Source organism: Polypterus senegalus, chromosome 1 (genome assembly GCF_016835505.1).
Source record: "Polypterus senegalus isolate Bchr_013 chromosome 1, ASM1683550v1, whole genome shotgun sequence".
Lineage (NCBI taxonomy): Eukaryota > Metazoa > Chordata > Cladistia > Polypteriformes > Polypteridae > Polypterus > Polypterus senegalus.
The window spans coordinates 274,216,136-274,238,880 of record NC_053154.1 but is presented as its reverse complement, the minus strand read 5'-3'; the positions used below and the strand labels follow the sequence as shown (position 1 = coordinate 274,238,880).

Sequence of the window (22,745 nt, the reverse complement as noted above, 5' to 3'; positions counted from 1 at the left end):
GAGAGTATGCAGGCAGTTCATGGAGGATGAAGGAATTGATACCATTGACTGGCCACCACACTTTCCTGACCTAAATCCAATAGAACACCTTTGGGACATTATGTTTTGGTCCATCCAATGCCACCAGGTTGCACCTCAGACTGTCCAGGAGCTCAGTGATGCCCTGGTCGAGATCTGGGAGGAGATCTCCCACAACACCATCTGTCATCTCATTAGAAGCATGCACCGATGTTGTCAGGCATGTATACAAGAACACAGGGGCCATACAAAGTGCTGCGTACAATTTTCAGTTGCTGCAATTAAATTTTGGCAAAATGGACTAGCCTGCCACATAATTTTTTCACTTTGATTTTTGGGGCGTCTTTGAATTCAGGGCTCTGTAGGTTGATCATTTTCATTTCCATCAAACGATGTGGCATCCTTTCGTTCCTAACACATTACCCAGTCTATATCAGTATAGATATCCAGGAGGATTTCTTTTTCCCATTGAGATCTGATGTGTTTTCAAAGTGTTCCTTTAATTTTTTTGAGCAGTTTATATATATACTTTGTATATATACTTATATGTATTTACATATATATATATATATACAGTATGTTTATTTATCTATTTATATATTTTTATATATTTATTTGTTTGAAGAAAAAGTCATATTTCCCCCAGATACAAATAAAGTTCTATCTAATCTAATTAGTGATTCTAAATCAGCCTAGTTTGTGTACATGTGTGTGTGTTTGACTGCCTCCCCAGTAAAGACTTGGTTTCTGCTTTAAATCTGATGTTGTGTGATGGAGTGAGTTCAGAAATGGCTGGATAAATGAAAGATGTGCAGACCTTACACAAACATAACTGTCTGATCAAAACAAATGCCTTACTTTTCAGCGTTTGCTAAATATTATTTTCAGATAACTGTATATAGTTATTTGTAATGTTACACAATTTTATTCATTCTCCCATTTTCAAGGATTTTTTGAATAATCTAGAAGAACTGAAAGCTTGATGAAAAAAGAAAAAGATTTATTGAGCAACTGGTTAAGTGACTGTAATTCTCTTAATTTATGTTGTGGCCTACAACTGCTAATGAAGAAGCGTGACTCTTATTGAATTGTGGTGTAAGATTTTGTCAACCACCTGCTACTGTAAGTGGGTTGCAGTTTGTCAGATATGCATTATTTTGAGGGTATTTTTGCATATTGCTAATTTTCCCAAGTTAAGCATCCATTTTCACAAAGATCTGCTTGCAGAAAAGTTAAAGGCATACGATACTTAGACACCTCCTTGTCTTTTCCACTCTTTTTCCTATCTTAATGATAATGTAGGGCATTTTTTACATTATTTAGGGTTTCAGGAGAGGTAACAAATGCTCATATTGACTTAGGCATTTTTTTTCTTTTCACTTTTACAATTTTTACATTGTTTCTGCAATCTCCCACAGGCCTGGCAACATATTCTGACAAGCTGTTTAAGTTCAGGAATGGGCGCTTTGAAGACCTTCTGAGTGATGACATCAATGTACGAAGAGATGTGGCTAATCGGGTGGCAGGTCGCTCTGTTGCCTGTGTCGACAGAAAGGTATCCTATGCACAGCCATGCTACTCTGACATTTTGATTTGAATAATGTGGATTGTTTAATGCCGAGTTTAATCAATAACTATAGAATTCCACTTTGAGAGACTTCTTTCACTGCTACGTACTCCGTTTTCATTCTCTTCATTTTAAACCTTTAACTTCACTGCTGGATGTAAATCTGTCAGAAGTTATAACTGTCAAATCAATTAAAGAAAAAACTGCAGAGCAGTCTAATGCAGTATGCCTATACTCTGTAATCCTTTCCCTACAGCACTATTATAACTATACGCTTTTGGTGGCTTTATGCATTTCTGCATTTGTTTGTAAGGTTTTCAGCTGTTTGTGAATTTTATTTTTACATTTGCAAGTCTTTGTTTAACTTTTTTATTCATTGTGATCTGTGCATCACGTGACCAAGGTAGATTTGTGTTGTGATCGAGTGTTGCGTGTTCTGTGACTGCGATTGACAAACTTTTGAACTAATCGGGCTTTTGGTGTAAATATGGCTACAATTCCAGTTGTGTTAGGTTTGTTTTGCGGTTCTTGAATCTTTTCATCTTCGAATGTTGTTTCCTGGTTTGTCCCTTTGCTTTAATTGACTGTGCTCTTTGATTTCCTGGTTTTCTGACTTCAGCCTGGCACTTACTACAATTCTAGTTCACATTTATATCTGTTAGTCTTTTGTCTTCTCACAGTAATCCTTGGAGACTCAGTTTTACAATATCATTACTGATTAGCATTTACCCTGACAATTATAAAAGTAGGATATCTTATTTCTGTGAAAACAATGTTGTTTATGATGGGCCACACTAATTTATTGACAACCTATGCATCAACTGCTGCAATCTCTCTATAATGATGCTGAAGCCTTTAGGATGTTTACTGAGGTATTCTGCTGCCTCACTGCATGACAACATTAAACGTAAAGGCTGAAGTTACACTGTCCGGAGCTAATGTTCACGTTATCATATTTGTGGGTTCAAACCTGTCTGCATTTTTTTTCTTGTTCTCCACTTTATTAGTTTTAGAAAACTACATTACAGTAAGGGTGGCATGGTGGCACAGTGGCGCAGTGGTAGTGCTGCTGTCTCGCAGTTAGGAGACCCGGGTTCGCTTCCCAAGTCCTCCCTGCATGGAGTTTGCATGTTCTCCCCGTGTCTGCGTGGGTTTCCTCCTGGCACTCCGGTTTCCTCCCACAGTCCAAAGACATGCAGGTTAGGTGGATTGGCGATTTTAAATTGGCCCTAGTGTGTGTTTGTGTGTGTCCTGCGGTGGGTTGGCACCCTGCCCAGGATTGGTTCCTGCCCTGTGTTGGCTGGGATTGGCTCCAGGTGACCCTGTGTTTGGATTCAGCAGGTTGGAAAATGGATGGATGGATACATTACAGTAAGTAGGGCAATTGAACATACAATAACTGATACAATATTTCATATCATATTCAAATTCTTTCTCAACACCAGGCAAAAATCTGTCTGTCTTGAACTATCTTTATTAATATTAAGATGGTATTGGGGGCTATTCACGTAAATGCCTTGCTGCAAGACAATCTGCTTCTTTCTTTCTGGCATCACTCCTAAAAGAATGAATCAGCTGAAGTTGTCCTATAATCAGACTTGGAATTTATTTAATCATTCATTACTTAACATATGCCCTCACTCTTTCAAGGACTGGATACAGCCTTGTGGTACTATGGGATAAGCTTGAATGGGACTGATCAGTTTTAAGAAGAGTCAATAAATTATTTAACATACAGTATCCCCTGTGGCAGTCTAGCACACTAACTTGGTTCCTGCTTTGTGGTGTCATGAACTGCAGTAACAACTATTGTTAGAGATGGTGCGTGGCTTTCTAAAGGCTCCACAATTCAGGCCAGGCCAGACCTCCTTTGCCTACCTAGAATAGGCTTTACCCCAACTATAATGGCCTGTTTCATCCAATCCAAACCTGAAAGGAGTAGCCCTTAAAATATACTTAAAATGTGTCAAAATATCAAGATGCCTTGCAGGGGAAGGGAAACCACAAAATCCTTTGGCTTGCAATCCACCAAATAATCTTTCTAAAAAAAATGTATTTATATATCTAAAAAATATCATAAAAATGCCCGAAAGAGCAAAAGGAGTTCCCAATTGATAAAGAAAGAATATTCCAAGAACAGAGTGAAAGAATAATCAAAAACTAGCAAATCCAATCAGAAAACAATACTTACCAGAACATAGAAACATAGTACATTTGACAAACGAGAGGAGACTATTCAGCTCATTCATTGTTTAGCTAATAGCTAAGCTATCCCAATATCTCATCCAGATACTTCTTAATGTTGTAGGGCAATTGAACATACAATAACTGATACAATATTTCATATCATATTCAAATTCTTTCTCAACACCAGCCCCCAATCTGTCTGTCTTGAACTATCTTTATTAATATTAAGATGGTATTGGGGGCTATTCACGTAAATGCCTTGCTGCAAGACAATCTGCTTCTTTCTTTCTGGCGTCATTCCTAAAAGAATGAATCAGCTGAAGTTGTCCTATAATCAGACTTGGAATTTATTTAATCATTTCTGATTGTTTTCTGATTGGATTTGCTAGTTTTTAATTATTCTTTCACTCTGTTCTTGGAATATTCTTTCTTTATCAATTGGGAAGTCCTTTTGCTCTTTCGGGCATTTCAAGGTTTCCACTTCAACTACATGTCTCGGTTATTTGTACCAGATTCTCACAACTCATTCTGTAAAGAAATGCTTTCAGGCTTCAGTATTAAATGCACTTCTCCTTCATTTCCACTGGTGTCTTTGAGTACGTCATTCACAGTTAAACAACCTTACGTCCCCCTTCAGCATTCTCTACCTGAGAGGGGATGTACCCCAAAATAAAGGTAAAACAGTCAATTTTTCATTAAAATCTGACTGATAACTTCCCAAATGTGATAGAATCTCTGTTTGTGTCACATTTAAACATTCCTTTACTTAAAAACAGCTGTTAAACTAGTCAAAAAAAAATAAAAATAAAATATATATATATATATATATATATATATATATATATATATATATATATATATATATATATATATATATATATATATATATATATATACCTCACGTATATAAAAATATATGTCTAAAGTTTTATGTTGATAACAAAAAGAAATAAATAGTGACAGCATTTGGCCCCATGGGTCCTGTTCCCCTATCCAAAACCTCTCCAAACAGGAATGTAGGATGGGAACAGTTGTATTGCACTTAAAACAATGAATCATATAAAAACTCTGATCCCCGTCCCCTAATACTCTCTTACACCCAAATACCCCCACCCCACCTACACATTTACATGACACTATTTACAAGGTTTGCCCCTGCTTCAAAAAGTGTATTATTTTCATCCCACACATTCTCAGTTGCATCTCATTATGTTCATGTATAGTCATCGACATATCCTTGGAGACATCACAGTCGCTGCCATCCAATGGTATAAAGTTTGAGAGTGTGTATCCTATTCAGTCAGAGTCAATGACCTGGAAATGTGAGGTGGTACTTGCCAAAGGTGGCCTCGCAACTCCTCTTATTTGGAAAATATTTCATGATCGATACATTGTACAATAATGTGCTTAGAATTATTTTGACCAAGAGAATCTACTGTAAGTACTGATGTGTTTGATGTGTAGATGTTTGCTGTTGTTTTGAGAAGTAATACGTGAGAGCACATGAAAAATCGGAAGAGCGGCGTACCACTGTTTCTGGGTTTTAGCCTATAGCTCACATTTGCTTGGTCAGTAAAAGGGTTAATTGAAATCTGTTAGTCGTGACTTTTTGATTGATATATAACACGGGTTTTTACTATGATTTACAAAACACCACATGTATGATTTCATACCAGTTTAAAAGTAAACTGTAAATATTGTAACAATTTGATCACTAGGAGTGTGAAGTTGGCACCCACTGCTTGCAAAAGAGGTATTGTTTGTGTCAATGTGTGGCATAGTTCACCTGTATGATATAGCGAAAAACTTTAAAAAAATCTCTTGGCCTGGTACTGGGCCGCTCAGGGTATAAATACGTTGAAAGAATTCTGATACGTGGTCAGTGATTTGAGAGAATTTTGAAAACCTGGATTAGGTCCACAAACACACTCCTTCACAACTATAGTGCCCCACATCTGAGCTATCTCAATACTTACCTAAATAGCCAGAGGGAGGCTCATGAGTGGGGACATCAGGGGAGCTCTGAAGCTTGGGGTACCATCCACAAAATACAAGCGACATAGAATAACATTTGTTTTACATAGGAACTCTACATTTTAAAATTAAATATTTGAAGAAAGAAAGGTGAAGAACAAAAACAAAGAAATCTTAGTAAATAGACCCAAAAATATTAAATACGCAAAAAAACAACTGCAATCCAGGGGAGTGAATCTGGCTAAACCATCACATGTGTCTAATAGCACCAAGACTGGTTACATTCACTTGCATACCTCTAATGCATCATTTAAGCAATTTAATTTTTAGATGGATCTAAAGATGGATTGTTTAACATAATGCATTTAATTGTTTGGACAACAGACTATCCAAGCCCACATCCCTTCCTTGTTGGCTAAATACACAATGGGACTGAGTGAGGGATACTGAAAGTGCATAATGAATAGAAAATAGCTCTGCTAGCTTACATCCAAAGTTTGTCCATTTTCTTAGCTCTTGTTTGTAAGATAGTCATTTATGATGAACGCTATCACAAAATGTTTTACAAGGCAAATTATATTTGAAGACAGGATGAAATAATGCTCAATATTCACTGTACATAACATTATACACAGACGGTATTATCAACCATACAGTACTGGAGAAGTGCAAACAGCTGAACAATTTTTCCTCTCCTAGATGCAGACATTTAATTACACAGCTGTTGTGCGATGTACACTTCTAATTTACATAATATTAAATTAAAGCGTTTATCAAGTATGAGAGCTTCCCTATGCCTTTGTATTTATGATCAGGTCTTTTATCCCCTTGCTATTAAACACAGGTGAAGCTTGTAGGATTTCAAAACGATGTTTATCTACTTTAAGACATATTTATTTATATATATATCTTCAAACCTGGGTTGGCTCAACCATGATAGTTGTTCACTTTTACTATATATACAGGGTGAGTCAAAATTCTGTTAACACTAATGGTACTGCTATGTTTAAACGTATATACAATTTTTGTGAACAATTTATGTGCCACATATGGTACATGTGTTGAACATGATGGTGAACAGGTTGAGACATTCCTGTAAATCATCTTGCACATATGAAGTATGCTCTGTGAATAAATTGTTTCCACCATTCAAATGTTAACATAATTTTGACTCAACCTGTATATATATATATATATATATATATATATATATATATATATATATATATACACACCCGCGACATATATATACAGTATATGTCGCTGGGGGGGCGACCTGGCTGGGACACCCAGGAGGACCGGAAGAGGGCTTACGCCTTCCTCAGACCATGTGGGAGCAACCTCCCTGGTTGCTATGAGGACCACGAGTACAGGGCTTTGAAGTTCAATCCTGTAGGGGCCCGTGGTCACCGCCAGGGGGTGCCCGGATGCCTTGGGAGCCCTGGACCGCAGCACTCTGCCACACCCGGAAGTTCTGGAGGGAAGAGGAGCAGGGACATCTAGAGTGCTTCCGGGGATGCAGCCAGCACTTCTGCCACACTGGGGCTTGTCAGTGGGAGATTGCCGGAGCACACCTGGAGCACATCCGGGTGCTTATAAAAGGGGCCGCCTCCCTTCGTGCAGGAACTGAAGTTGGGAGAGAGAAGGACGAGGTCTGGGGAGAGGAAAAGAGGCGGCCTGAAGAAGAGAAGGCATTGTGTGGTGTTGGCCAGGACTTTGGGGACTTGGGGTTTGAGAGCACTTGAACTGTAAATAATAGTATGTATAAGAAACGTGTGTGGAGTGATTACAACGTGTCTGTCTGTCTGTGTCCGGGTCAAGTTCCACTATATATATATATATATATATATATACAGTATATTGTAAAACACAAGAACAAGGCCTAAAAAAGAGTTGGGGATCCACCCTATATATTGTACACAACAGACAATAAAATCAATAGCTCCAGAGAATAGTCTGGTGAAGCGTCCAATCAGGGACAAACTAGGAAGGGAAGGTGTTAGGCTTTTATAATTGCAGGGACAGAAGAGGCGGATCCATGGGGTTCAAAACCAGAAGTGAGGTTGGTAAGAGGTGTGGCTAGGAAGGAAGTGCAGGAACTGGAAGAGATTTAGGCAGGTTTCTGGTCAGGTGATCTGCAGAAGAGGAAGAAGACAGGTTAGTGCACTTTGTCAATCCCTGCCCTTGTTTACTGCCCTCGGTTAAGCCCTTAGCCTTAAGCTTGGCATCTAATCATTATTTTATGGAGTGCCTTTTTTCAGTGCACAGCATACAAATCTAGAATTTAGTGTAACAAAGTATCACATAGGATTATTTGATGTATGCATACAGAGAATGAAATCATGCAAGAATAAAAGATGAACTCTTAGTATGTTGGAGTAAAGTCTAATGGTACAAGAGAAATGTATACAGAAGAGGATAACTAACAAGTGAATAGTTATAGCCTATTAAACTGCAAGTCAGAAAATCTTGATGGGTAATTTGATGGGATATGAATGTCAACAATGAAGGAGTTTCCCAGACACATCAGACAGAGAGAGCTCCAAAATGCTGAGGTCACCAAGCTAAATAAACTTTTTCAGACAGCTGCACAGGGAGTTTTGTGGAATGATGGAACTAAGTGACCATCAGAAAGTATAGAGAAAGGCAGTGACAGAGTGTGTCAATGAAGGAGATAGAAGAGGAAATAGACTCTAATGTGCTAGCCCTAAGCAGGTTGCCTTTACTTTTTTAAAGAGATCAAGTTTCTATGTCAATTCTTTGTGCTGAGCATTCAGAATTCAAGTATACATCATTTCTTATGTGTAATCTAATAGGTTAGAATTAATTCGTAATCGATAAATTGATCATACATTTAAGATTGAGTAATTATTCCTTAACAATAAGGCTATTCATACTGATACCAAACTATAAAAGCAAGAAGACATATAAAGAGATAACGTAAGAACAACTTACTCATACATACTGTAGTATTCAAAGTTACATGGCTGCAAATTGATGTACTCAGAACTACTTCTTTCTACAGCTTGCCCCATGATCTGCTGGGGTGAACATATTTTTGACTCCATTTGCTTTAGCAAATGGGAAAATATGAATTTGAACATGTCATGTCAGTCAATATATATTAGCTAACTGGAAAATTATTAGAAATAAAATAAACAATCTAGAGGTAATGACGAAATGACAGAATCCATATAAGAACATTCAGCATTAGGGATGGACGTTAGGAATGTTTTATAGGTGGTAGAAAAAGACCCCAACTTTGGCCAATATTTTCAATTCTTATAATGCTGTTGAATAAGAATTTATGCTGATGACAGTGGTAAGTTAGTTACTTTTAAAGGAATCACAATTGTAAGTAAAAAAGGTAAATGTATAGATTTAGCAATGGCCTGGAACAGCAACATAACTCTAATTTAATGTAAAAAATGAATCATTATTGAAAAATATAGATAGCAAGATCTTCACATTCGCTTTGGTGTAGACTGTAATTGGCCCATTAAACTGACATCTAAATCGGTAATAATTACATATTATAACAGTAAATGGTATATTATAATATGCTATCATAATTGGTAATACATTTTTATCTAACTGCTCATAAATTTTCATAGTACATGTGGCATGAGTATTTACAAAACCAAATTAAGTGTCAGAATTTAATTGCTATTTTTTTTAGTATAATTCATTTCTGGTTGTCAAAGTAGTTAGCACTTCTACCTTACATCTTCAGAATTCTGGATGTAGATTTTGGACTTATCAGTTTCTATATGAAGTTTGTAGTTTTCTCCTGACTTCATTGTTATTTTTTATTTCACTAGATATTTTGGTTTTCCTCTCACATCTCAACCACATGCAGGTTAAAATATCTGCACACCCTGAATTATCCCAATGTAAGTTAATATGGGAGCGTGACTAAGATATTCTAGATTCTTCTGGTTGGTGTTGGTTCCCAACAACCCTGAACTGGATTAAGTAGGTTTCAAAAAGTGGGTGTGGATATCTTTTCTTGAAACAGATTCTCAAAAAATCAAGATATTTACAATGTAACAGTATTTGCATTCTTCTCTAAATGATACATAAATAGCATCAAGTTTTGGAAGTCTAAATTGACCAGCAGGTAAGAGTTGAGTTGGCTACAAGTTTAAGTTGTCCCACAGTGTTGTGTAAAGAGGTGGATCTGAATTCTGAATGTCAGTTAACCAGTGATATGGATCGTGTGAAAACCATTTAAAAAGCTTTGTGGCTTGGAAGTGAGTGCTAATATTAGGTGACTCAATGGATCAGAAGCACAATAAGCACACAGTCCAAGTAGAACACACAATATACTTTATGGAAGAGATCAAAAATGTGAAGCAGTAGAAATATGCAGAAACCGGTAGGTTCTGAACTGAATCACACCTGTGATGAGAAGTCTATGAATATGAATCAAAAACAACACTGCGGGTGACTACATGTATTCTTTGGAAATGTGAATGTGAGTTAGGATAACAGTTACTCAGACCTCCATCTGTAGTTCAGCCTAAGAGGAACCTATAAAATGTGAACATTTTACAAATGAAGTAACAGTAGTTTTAGGTGAAAAGAAGGTCCTGAAACAACAAACTGTACTCATTCATTATTCCTATTAAGTATTCAAGTAATCAAGTTAATACATGATTTTTATTTTTATTCATGATTATAGACTTGATGAAAAGCAACCATTCTCAATGGTCTATCATGACATTTTCCATTTGTATTGTATGATTATTGTAGCTGCACATTTTTAGAATTGAATTTTTGCTGTTAAATGATTGCCTGAGATAAATGGCAACTTGCTCAATTATGGTGTGACAACTAAAAAGCATAGCCTTGACTTGACCTAATCTAAGTTAAATGTTTTAAGATATACACCCAAAAGATAAGCCCATTTTTATACACAAAAAATGTTGCCTAAATACATTCTGAGTGTATTATTAATCATCTAATGTGATACAGAGCTAGAAAGAGAGACTCAATCTGTCCAGTGAGGTACATGGAACAGAGTACAGGTCTTTCATATATAATGGTAACAAAACAAGTGCAAGACAGTACAAATACAGAACAGAACATTTGCATTACTAGATAGCATATTGTTGGATGTCTAATGTATGTTATTATCCACTTACTTATTCTATGACGCACATTATAGAAAAGATGGACTGCATAGGGCTAAAAACTGGTCTTGAACTGAGAGGTACTAGCTTTGATACTACATACCTATGACCTGACCTCAGTTTGGAAAACAGCCTGTGCTTGGGATGAGAAGGGTGACAAAGAATTGCATCAGTCTTATTTCTTCCATGTTTGGTGTGTATGGACTTTATTGATGGAAGAGCAGAGCTAGTGATATGTTGTGCCTGCTACACCACAGCTTGTAGTGATCTTTTTCTCGGCTATGATACTCCCATATGTCTCCAGCAGGGGGCACATGCTCCCTGGGATTGTTATTTATAGAAATGCAGGACATACTTGAACCTGTATATATATTCAGAAACCATGGTGTAAATAATCAGATGAGAGAAATATGGTACAAAAACATGTATACTGTATATACATATATATTTAATTTGCTGTAAAATGCAGATTTCACTTCCAATATACAATGTAGCATAATCATTTATTCATACATATCCAGGCCGGAGAGAAGCCATTGCAGCAGTACAAATCAACGTTCCAGTTCTTCAGTGGGGAAAACTGATGATTGTACACCCGGTTCAGTGAAGTGCAGGAGGCATTCTTCCTGCAGACAGCTTCTGGCTTCTTGAAGCTCCCTCACCATTATAAATACTCAAACATTCTGCATATTGAGTGAGCTTTTTATGAACATTGCCAGGTATGGGTAACTACCAACTGAACTCTTCTCAAATAGCATCATCTTTTTTCCTATCTGCGCAGAGTGCACCTGCTCAAATCCCTCATGGCCTCTGCCTGAAAGTGATGGGCCAGGCCTAATTTAATCAACCAAGACCCCTGCCTTAAAGAACTGTCCCTACATCAGCTGCACAAATCACGGTAATCAAATGGTTATTTTTCAATTCTGGCTACACCATACAATACTGTGATCTCTTCTGTCAATACCCTCTCCATAGTGCTGCAGCAGAATCATCAGTATTTGTTTCTACATTCCACAATCTCCCAAACATCTGAGGAAGTGAAGTTTTTTTGTGATCAGTTTAGTTTCTCTGTGATTTGGAGACTGAGAAATCTAGCAGTATAAACACTCTCCTCCACCTCTGCTCCGTTAATGTAAATTGGAGAGTAGTTCATTTGTCCCCTGCTAAAATCCTCAATCATTTCTTTAGTTTTGTTTATGTTAAAATGAGGTTACTGATGTGACACCAGTTAGCCAGATTGTTAATCTCCTGACTCTATGCACTTTCATTGTTGTTTGTAATGAGACATATGACTGTGGTGTTGTCTGCAAATTTAATTATATGATTAATGTCAAATCTGACTGTAGAGTCAGAAGTAAAAAATAAGTACAGAATTGGGCTCAGACAGCAGCCTTGTGGAGCTCCAGTGTTCTCCATCAGTGGTAATGATGATTTTTGCCAAGTCTAACTACCTGAATTCTGCATGTTAGAAAATCCAATATCTACGTTCAGAAGGAATTGAGCTGGCACAGTTCTCTGAGTTTTACAATCAGTTTGGAAAATATAATAGTATTAAAAGATGAACTGTAGTCAATAATCAGCATCCTAACAGATGCATTCTGGCTAACCAGGTGACAAGGACATTGTGGAGGGTCTGTGATAGAGCATCACTCACAGATCTGCTTAACTGGTAAGCAAACTGCAGAAGGTCCAGAAAGGCAGGAATAACACTGTTAGTATATCTTAGCACAAGCTTTTCTAGACATTTCATGACTATTGACATGAGGATAACTGGGTGGTAATCTTTCAGACATGTAACTCTAGGCCTTTTGGGCACAGTTAAAATGGTGGCCATTTTGAAATCCTGTGGGATGGTTGTCTGTTTTAGGGATGAGTTGAAGATTTTAGTAAAACCTCCAAACAGTTCTGAGGCACAGATATTTAGTACCCGGGGTTGTAATCTGTCTGATCCTTTAGTTTTGTGAGGATTAACCCTCCAGAATGCTTTACAAATCTTTTGCTCAGTTACTTGAGCCTTGAATTCACTTTGCTGAACTGGACACCTAGTAGGTTTTTCCATGTTTTTGCTTTCAAAGCGAGCATCGAATATGTTAAAATTGTTGGAGAGTTAGGCATTAGCAGTCAGAGTATCTGTTCTAGAGCCTTTTTAATATATTAAAGCTTGAAAATGTTGCCACAAGCGCTTTGAATCAGCATTGTTGTACTGCTTCTTGAGCTTGGCTTTATATGCCCCTTCAGCTTGCCTAATAATCTTTTCTAGTGCATACTTTGATACTTTGCACAGTTCTTTATCACCAGAGATAAAGGCCATTCTCCACTCTTCTTGTCATGTATCTCTTTGTTGAACCATGGTTTTTGGTTGGTGCCAATAAATGAGTGAGGACCAAATATAACTTCAAAGTCATTAGAGATTTAATGGTAACTGTCATAGGTGTCTGATACTTTATAATTAGCCATGATGATAACAGTGATAATGGTAAAAAGAAAAAAATGCAATAAGCTTTCATGAAAAAGTATCCAGGGAAAACATTGAGAAACAAATGGTGCCCCCCACTGTTTCACCAGTTCTTTTCTCAATTTCTTTGTGAGAAAATTCTCACAGTCACAGTCAGACATCTATTTTTGGCTTTTTGCTGCCCAGTCTATTTACCCATTTTCAGTTTTCCGATTGCACTTGCTCATTAACACTGCCGTTTGGGAGTGATAATTAGGAAAGAGGCATGCTTATTATACCTGTTGTAACAATGGCAAAGAAAAACTAACTCAGAATCCAGGATGTTTACAGGGTGTAAAGCAAAAAGTTTAGTTGGCCTTGTTGGCTCAGTAGAAGGTTTCTTTCCTTTTCTGACTTTTATTGTACATAAAAACAGCTGTAGTAATGCCCATAATAAAAGAATAAAACATCTATTAATTTTTTAAATAATCCTTTTGTATTATATTGTTCTTTGAAGCCTTTAGTGGCAGCATTGATTGCTCAGCTGTGATGCCAGTCTATACCAGACATAATGTAACATTCACAGATTCACCTAATCCAGTTCAGGGCTGCAGGGCGCCAGAGCATATCCTGACAGCAATACACACCAGGCAGGAGCACAGGATGCCAGTTTTACACAAGGCCCACTCCTTCATGGCTTTGCCAATTAACATAACATGCATGACTTAAGGAAGAAAACTGGAGTGCCCAGATGAAATCCCATGCTGTCGTGAGAGAAAGTAATGGCTCTATAAGGACAAAGGCTAAGCACAGGGTTCAGTCCCTGGACACATGAGATAGGACCATGGACCGCCGTGTCAATGAAGTGCATCAAGCTGTCAGGTGGCCTAACTGGGAGTAAACTTGGGAAGAATGAATGATAGAGAAATTGAAATTACTAAGTTCTATCCTAATGCTAAAATATTTCAGTCTAAATAAGACATATATATCTACTGTAAGTTCATTAATTAAAACAAATTATATCAAATATCATACACAATTGCTTCTCAGACATGTGGAGTTTTTCTCTACCTTTTATCCCATATCTTAAAAACTCGCTATTTAGGTTGATGATTCAACATTAGCCCCACATGAGTCAAAGTGGAATGGATTGGTGGTTGCATTCAGGTTTGTTCTGCCTTGTGCCCATATGCTGCTGGGATAGGCCAACAGTTAACCTAAAAATGGATTAAATAGGTCTTAGGTGCCATTAGCAGTAATGGTGACTGGTCCCATAAGCCTTTCAAGGCTTTTAAAGACTGAATGGTAGACAGCTTATGTACAGTAGCAGGTTAACTGGTTTATTATCACATCAGCCCTCCGCAAAAATAATAACTTGTATTCTTCATGTGTTAAAAGATTAGTCATACTGGTAAAATTGTGTTTCTTCATACTATTGAATGAACATGATATTGGTGAAAAGTGTTTGTGTTCCTGGCTTACGTGCGTTCTTTATGTATCTCCCTTAATTTTCCTTTGCATGTTAGAATCCGGCTCACTGGCTGCAACTTTGATTGAATGTGGCTTGTTATGGAGTGGCGTCCCATCCAGAGTTGATGCCAGGATATGCTTCAGCTCCTTTTGACTCTTTAATAGAAAGAGAGGATTAAGTAAAAAGACAGATGAAAGGCTGTTACTGGGTTCTGCAACAAATAAAAAAAAAGTAAATTTCATCAAACAACAAATCTTCTAATTCTTGTGGATACGCCTCTTCATTGGGAAAAAACACTACTTTTCTCTGATGGCAACACAAATTAGACGATCTCCAAGTCTCCAACCTAAAGTTTAAATCCGAATAATATATTTGATTGTTTTCGCTGTTACGTTATTTCACCAAGTAATCATTTCCGTTTGTTTGTGCTAATGCGATCTTTACTATCATTTTTTTGAGACTTTCGAATTTTGGCACTTTCATTATCTCTAACCTGCTCTGCATGTGTATCACGCCCACATTTTTAACCTCTTTACAACATTCTGCTTTGTCATCTACTCTTTGTCTTTTATTTCTGGCCCCGGACGTGCTTAAATCTCTTGACACAAAGTCTTGTCTCGTGGGAATTGAAAATATCTCTCTGAAAAAGTCACGTCTCATCCCAGGATTTTTTATATATATATATATATATATTGTGGTAGATAGAGGGCGCTCTAGCTCCCTTGAACCCATGTCCACGACTCCAGACACCAGATAAAAGTCCAAATGTTGACTTTATTTAATCTCCACAGTGCACAAAGCACCCTCTCCTCCACAATACTCATACAAATCACTAATAATACACAATAAACCAATCCTCCAGCTCCCAGATGCGTTGCCACCCTTCAACCCAGCTCAGCTCTCCGTCTGGGAGCTCCCACAGTCCTTTTATATCTCCTGACCCGGAAGTGTTCCCAATCCCCAGTCCATGTGATTCTCAATCACTTCTGGGTCAGGTAAAAGTTCTTTTCTTCAACCCGGAAGCCCGTCGCTCTTCCTATGACTAACTTCCGGGTCATAGGGCACTTCGGTGCTCCCTGCAGCTCCCTCTTGTGGCCCCCATGGCATCCAGCAGGGCTGTGCGTAAAAACTCCATTGTCCATGATGCCCTGCTGGTCTTCTGGGGACCTCCATGCTGCAAGGAGGGCTCCACCTGGCGGCTTGGGGGTATTGGCCGGGATAAACGGCCAGCCATCCTCCACTATATATATATATATACTAGCAAAATACCCGCGCTTCGCAGCGGTGAAATACTGTCTGAATATTTTTCTTAATAAAAAAGTAAACATTTTTAGACTGAACGAAAATATGTAAAAAATTAATTGTTAAGGATCTCTCTGTATACCACGTTGTCAGTTCGGCCCTCTGGTTGTAATATGACTAAGCTGTGTGCTGAGCTCACTCTTGAGCATGCAACATACAGTTGGCCATGTGAAAAGCAATCCCGCCTCAAATCAATGCCAACCTTTTGTAGTGTTTGTCCCTGAGACTTATTAATTGTCATTGCGAAGCAGAGCCTTACTGGAAATTGAACGCTTTTGAATTGAAATGGGAGATTAGATGGTATAACGGGGATGCGAGGAATAAAAACTGTGTCACCTGAGGCACTGCCAGTAAATATAGTTGCTTCAATTAGGTTGTTTTGTAGAGATGTGACCTGAAGTCTTGTGCCGTTACAAAGTTTCGGTGGTTGTAAGTTTCTGCTTCTTTGGCGAAGGTCGTAAACGAAAGAAGACACCGCAGTGAACACAGAAGAGAACCCGTGGATTAAATAAAACCTACACAATAACTGTAACAATCGTAACAAATGAACAATAAAATAGAAGAGAACCCGTGAATTAAATAAAAAGGTTGCTTCGTTGGTGAAGCAAGGAAAAAGGACTTTCTTATATGTCGTTCGTTTTAAAACAGTGCAGAAGCTGTGAGAAAGCTGCTTCCTTGGCGAAGCTGTAAGCGAAAGAAGACACGCAGTGAACACAGAAGAGAACCCGTGGATTAAATAAAACCTACACAATAACTATAAAAATCGTAATAAATGAACAATGAAACAGCGGAGAACCCGTGGATTAAATAAAAAGGCTGCTTTGTTGGCGAAGCAAGGAAAAAGGACTTTCTTATATATCGTTTGTTTATAAAACATTGCAGAAGCTCTGAGAAAGCTGCTTCCTTCGCAAAGTAAGGAAACGACTTTAGAGGCGGGGGGCGGTAAGTGTTCGGCAAGGCAGCTGAAGCGCTGCATTATGGGATCTGTAGTTTATTGTGTTACCAGTGCTTCATATCCCCGGGCCATTAATAACAATAATACAGTATATAAAATGATCTCGGGCGGATATAATTACACGCTGGGCGGATGTTGCCTCGGACCTTGACTTTGACACATATGGAGTAAATAGAACTTGAAAAGATATATTTTTCGTACATCGAGCCCGCGTGCTATTGTGGTTTTGCTTGCATGCCTCAATAAGTCATCCTCCCCTCGCTCTTACTTTTTTACCGTTCATCTAATGAATACACTGAGTATGGCTTTACCAAAACAATCATTGATGGCGAATAAAGTATCCATTATTCGAGTATGTAGATCGGGTATATATATACATATATATATACCCGCATATCAGCGGAGCGTAGTGTGTTAAAAAGCTATGAAAAGAAAAGGGAACATTTTAAAAATAACGTAACATGACTGTCAATATACAGTAATTGTTTTGTGAGTTTTACTGAGTGTTGCTGTCATCAAGGATTTGATTATCATTATTTCTTTCAATCAGGTTCGTATTTGTAGGATGTGTTGTGTTCAAGTTACATTCCGTGTTTGTCAATCGTTGTAAAGATGACAGGTTTCATTCATCGATTCGTTTCTTACTGCATCAATAAACAGCTCGTCTTCTTCTTTATCTGAGACCGACACACTGCATGCACGGTTTTTTTTACACTGTCTTCCTTTAGCGGGACATTGACTTTTCCACCGTGTGCTTTGTTTCCACAGTAGCTGGATTTATGAATATGCTTGTATGTATCAGACGCTTCATATTTTTTGCTGCCTTTTCAATTGTGTAATTCGTTTTTTGTTCAGCGCTCTTTGGAACTGTTGCTTTTTGTCTGTGCACTGCGTCAGTTCACGTGAGCCGCTCGGTGTACATGCATCGAAGGTTCCCAGCTGTGCTGGTGCCATCTCGTGCTATGTCCATGGCTGTATTTAATGTTACCTTAGTCCTGGCACTTAAAACTTTCTCTCGCAGTTTCGCTGAGTTTGTACCAAACACCACCCTGACCATCTCATTTTCCTCTGCATAAGGACAGTCCTTCACCCGTGAATATTTACCCGTGGCAGTTTGCTATTGGATTGCCGCTGACGGACGGCCTTATATGGGTAGGCACTAAATTACAAACGCCAGCGACAGCCTGTCTATGAACTTAATTTAAAGTTTAGGTTTACATCGTGCTTTTTTCAGTAGCAGAACTCATGAATATGGTTGTATATGTCACTCGCTCGCTTCTTATTGTTTCGCTGCCTTCTCAATTATATAATGCATGTTTTCTTAAGCGCTTTTTTGAGCTCTTCCTGGTTTTCTATGTACTGCATGATTACGTGGGAGGCGTGATGATGTCACACGAAACTCCGCCCCCACGGGTTTCAAGCTCATCTCCATTACAGTAAATGGAGAAAAACAGCTTCCAGTTATGACCATTACGCGTAGAATTTCGAAATGAAACCTGCCCAACTTTTGTAAGGAAGCTGTAAGGAATAACCCTACCAAATTTCAGCCTTCTACCTACACGGGAAGTTGGAGAATTAGTGATGAGTCAGTCAGTCAGTCAGTGAGTGAGTCAGTGAGGGCTTTGCCATTTATTAGTATATATATATATATATATATATATATATATATATATATATATATATATATATATATAGTGACAATGATAGAGGGCATAGCAGTTTGCTGCTGGAAGCAGTTCTGGGTTAAACAAAAGTGCCTGATAGTATGGATTGTATCCCAGCAGCTCCCCCTGGTGGCCCTCATGAAACCTAACAGGGCTGCCTCATGGGACTACAAGTCCCAGCATGCCATGCAGGTGTCTGTATAGGAATCCTAACCCAGTGGTGTCTCCGTCTAGCATATTGGGAGAGAAAATACTTATATGTTGTTGTCTACCCTGGTCCTTCTACTGTATTGGCCCCCTGGCTGGGTAGGAATCCCTGATCCATCTCAGGCAGAATACCAGCCCATGCATGCTGTCCATTACTATACAGTATATGTAGGTATTTGAAAAATATTTAGAAGTGAATGGGGTCCTTTACAGTAAAAATAACTATACTTTCATCTGCAGTTAGCCTTTACAATAAAAAAAATCTTTAATATTGAATTGAAACCACTGCAGCATGAAGTTATACTTGGTGACATAGCTGGAATCACATGATGGGACGCATGATGCTGTTGATGTTAAACTGAGGAGCACCTCTATTGCAGGCTTAATACTAATTGTTCTGTATTCACATGAGGTAAAAATCATGTTGTTTGCTTAGTTACATAATGAGAACGGACAGAACTACTTTAGAAATATAGAAGAAAATAATCCATTTGCTTTCAGTTTTTTTAGAAACCCTAGTTTTCCTGTATGCTTTGACATTCAGTAGATACCATAAATACAGTTCAATTGTATGCTGCATAACATAATGTCATATTCACAAGAGAGTAAATTCTTAAAATGAGCAATACATTTGTGCATATGAAACAATTGCTCATTTATAGGTTTTTAGATTTAAAGGGTCATTGTTTTTTCATGTACAGAAGATAGTTAAATGTACTAATCTACTGTAAATGTAGCACATGGCAAATCTCTGGTGCCTTGATTCGTGAATATAAATACCTAACCTTGAAACTTTTGTCTTCCGTACATGAAAAATCTTAGAAAAAAATTGTCATAACTTAGTAGTAAAAATTATCTACTGAATGTGGTAATGCATTTTATTACTTGTGACCCTCCAATAATGACACTAACAGGAAAAGAATGGCCATGATAATGTGATAATGATGTAGTCCCACAAGGATGAGTGCCAATTTTGTTGTCTTGTTCTCATGAATTATTGCCTCATGGATGCTACTTATTCCCTTATTGTCTTGTGCTCACAACATATGATTTCATCAGCATGATTTACAAAACTGTTCAAAATTGCAATGCAGCAGGTAGCATTATTGCTTCACTGAGTTTTAACCCCTGTTCTGTTCAGTGACCAGGTAATGTATGCTCTATCTAGTTTCCTCCAAGGAATTTTTTTTTTTCCTCACACTCCAAAGGAAAGCAGTAAGACTGACCATTATGAGGACAGGTATATAGAGTCTGTATATGTCAGCATGTCTTATAATGAACTGCTGTCCCATCCAGAAGTGGTTCCTGTCTTGCACCTATTGCTGCTGGGATAGGCTCGAGCATCCCTTTACTAGAAAAATTAGGCTTAGCACTCAGGTGCATAAATGGTTTTATTTTGATGTTTTCTTTACTTACAGTAGTCTTTTTTGCTGAAGTTGCAATATGACATGCATAACCTTTCTTCTGTTGATATGTTTTTTTCAGTGGTCACATGTTACTTCAACAACCAAGTTTCACAAATTTATTCTAAATATAGGAAAGGTGTACAAACAACTTACCTTGATGTGAGTTTCTATGTTTAGACATTTTGAATGGTTATGTAATTTTATGTTGCTGTATTATACAGGGGCGGCACGGTGGCGCAGTGGTAGCGCTGCTGCCTCGCAGTTAGGAGACCCGGGTTCGCTTCCCGGGTCCTCCCTGCGTGGAGTTTGCATGTTCTCCCGTGTCTGCGTGGGTTTCCTCCGGGCGCTCGGTTTCCTCCCACAATCCAAAGACATGCGGGTTAGGTGGATTGGCGATTCTAAATTGGCCCTAGTGTGTGCTTGGTGTGTGGGTGTGTTTGTGTGTGTCCTGCGGTGGGTTGGCACCCTGCCCAGGATTGGTTCCTGCCTTGTGCCCTGTGTTGGCTGGGATTGGCTCCAGCAGACCCCCGTGACCCTGTTCGGATTCAGTGGGTTAGACAATGGATGGATGGATGGATGTATTATACAGTATTTATAAATCTGCATCAGTGCTTCGAAATAATATCTTATGAAGAGCACAGAATACTGTAAGAATAAACTAAGGGTGTAGAATGAAAAAAGCATGAATTCATAATAGTAACTGTGAACATACATTAATACTGTATATACTGTATAATAAATAATGTAGCCTGGTAGTGGGTACTTGTAGCTTGTAGGGTCAAGCATGGGTAAAATGTGTGCCAAAAAAACTCTCTCAGTCCAAAAGTTCATTTTAAAAGATTTAGTGAAAATTCAAAGTAAATAGTCCACACAAGAATAAAGAAAAAAAAAAAGACTGTTGCACATGTAGAATAAATGGCAAAAAAAATGTGAAAAATGTTTCTTTTATAAACTTAGCTTTTCTTGTCAAACCTCAGTTGTTTCTGCACTAAAAGATGCTTTACTTCGTGTTGAGTACACTCTAAACGTACACTGCCCATTCAATTGAGCATATTAACTTTCATACCATTGAGCACATAAGGTCATGGTTTAAAACTGTGTGCCCTCCATGACTTACACACAGCAAGGCAGGTCACTAACTGAGACTATTCTATAGTCAGAGGGCCAAGAAGTAGTTAGAATATACCAATTCAATTCAACTTGTGGGGTTTATAAGAACCTCCCATAGACTATACACTAATATTCAGGCAACCATTTATCCATCCATCCATTTTCTAATCCGCTGAATCCGAATACAGGGTCACGGGGGTCTGCTGGAGCCAATCCCAGCCAACACAGGGCACAAGGCAGGAACCAATCCTGGGTAGGGTGCCAACCCACCGCAGGACACACACAAACACACCCACACACCAAGCACACACTAGGGCCAATTTAGAATCGCCAATTCACCTAACCTGCATGTCTTTGGATTGTGGGAGGAAACCGGAGTGCAACCCACGCAGACACAGGGAGAACATGCAAACTCCACGCAGGGAGGACCCGGGAAGCGAACCCGGGTCTCCTAACTGCGAGGCAGCAGCGCTACCACTGCGCCACCGTGCCGCCCGGCAAACATTTAATATAGCTTAAATAACTAGCAAATGGCTCTTACAGTACTTGCTACCCACTTTCTGTTTCATTCACTTAACTATCACATTGTTCACAACATTCTAGATCCAAAATTGGGTGTTCAAATTTAAAAGACAACTAATAATATACCATCATTCTGTTTTCAATATGTAATTCACCATTAGCTAATCAAACTTACTTTTAAATCTCATTACTCTGCCCTCATTTCACATCTTTGTCACCAACTAATGGAACCAATATAGTTTCTCTAATGCTTTTTTAAATGTAGTCGACACCATAACTATTGCACCAGGAAAAAGTAACGTTTCTGTGATTGTGTGTGCTTTGGTACAGTTGGTACAAAGCCAATGTGCATTTTGTGATCACTAAAGTGATTTTGTTAACTCTTACATCATATGTAACATTCCTGCAGCTTTTTCCCAAAAGCATCTTGACTTAAAAAGCCATTGCAGTTTAATTCATTGTAAGGTTAGTGCCGAGCAGTTTTAGAAAAATGATTAGCTGTGGCCTTTGGCCACTGATTTTGGGAATTCAAATAAAATATTAAACTGTGCTCACTTGACAAATATATAGAAGTGAACATGTTCGGACTGTGTGCGTGACATGCTCTTCTAATAGTCTATATTTAGTGGAAATAGCTTACACACAGTCTAAATTAGTGTTAGCCACCCTAATTCAGGGTGTTTATAAGAAATGTAATGATGTACTTCTTGAGTTATCTTCTTATATAATACGCTACCATGGCTGTCTGTTTGTCTGTCTAGGATCATATACTACGTGACTTCTACCATCTGCT

The 22,745-nt window shown here is 38.2% G+C and overlaps 1 protein-coding gene across 2 annotated transcripts in view; it reads left to right on the top strand.

Annotated features, from left to right (window-relative positions):
• LOC120542222 (cartilage acidic protein 1-like) overlaps positions 1-22,745 on the top strand; it is a 201,989-nt gene that overhangs the window by 34,685 nt on the left and 144,559 nt on the right. For both annotated transcript variants that reach the window (XM_039774526.1, XM_039774533.1), the window contains exon 4: positions 1,437-1,573. In XM_039774526.1, the coding sequence (XP_039630460.1) occupies positions 1,437-1,573 (137 nt within the window). The remainder of the gene's footprint in view (positions 1-1,436; positions 1,574-22,745) is intronic.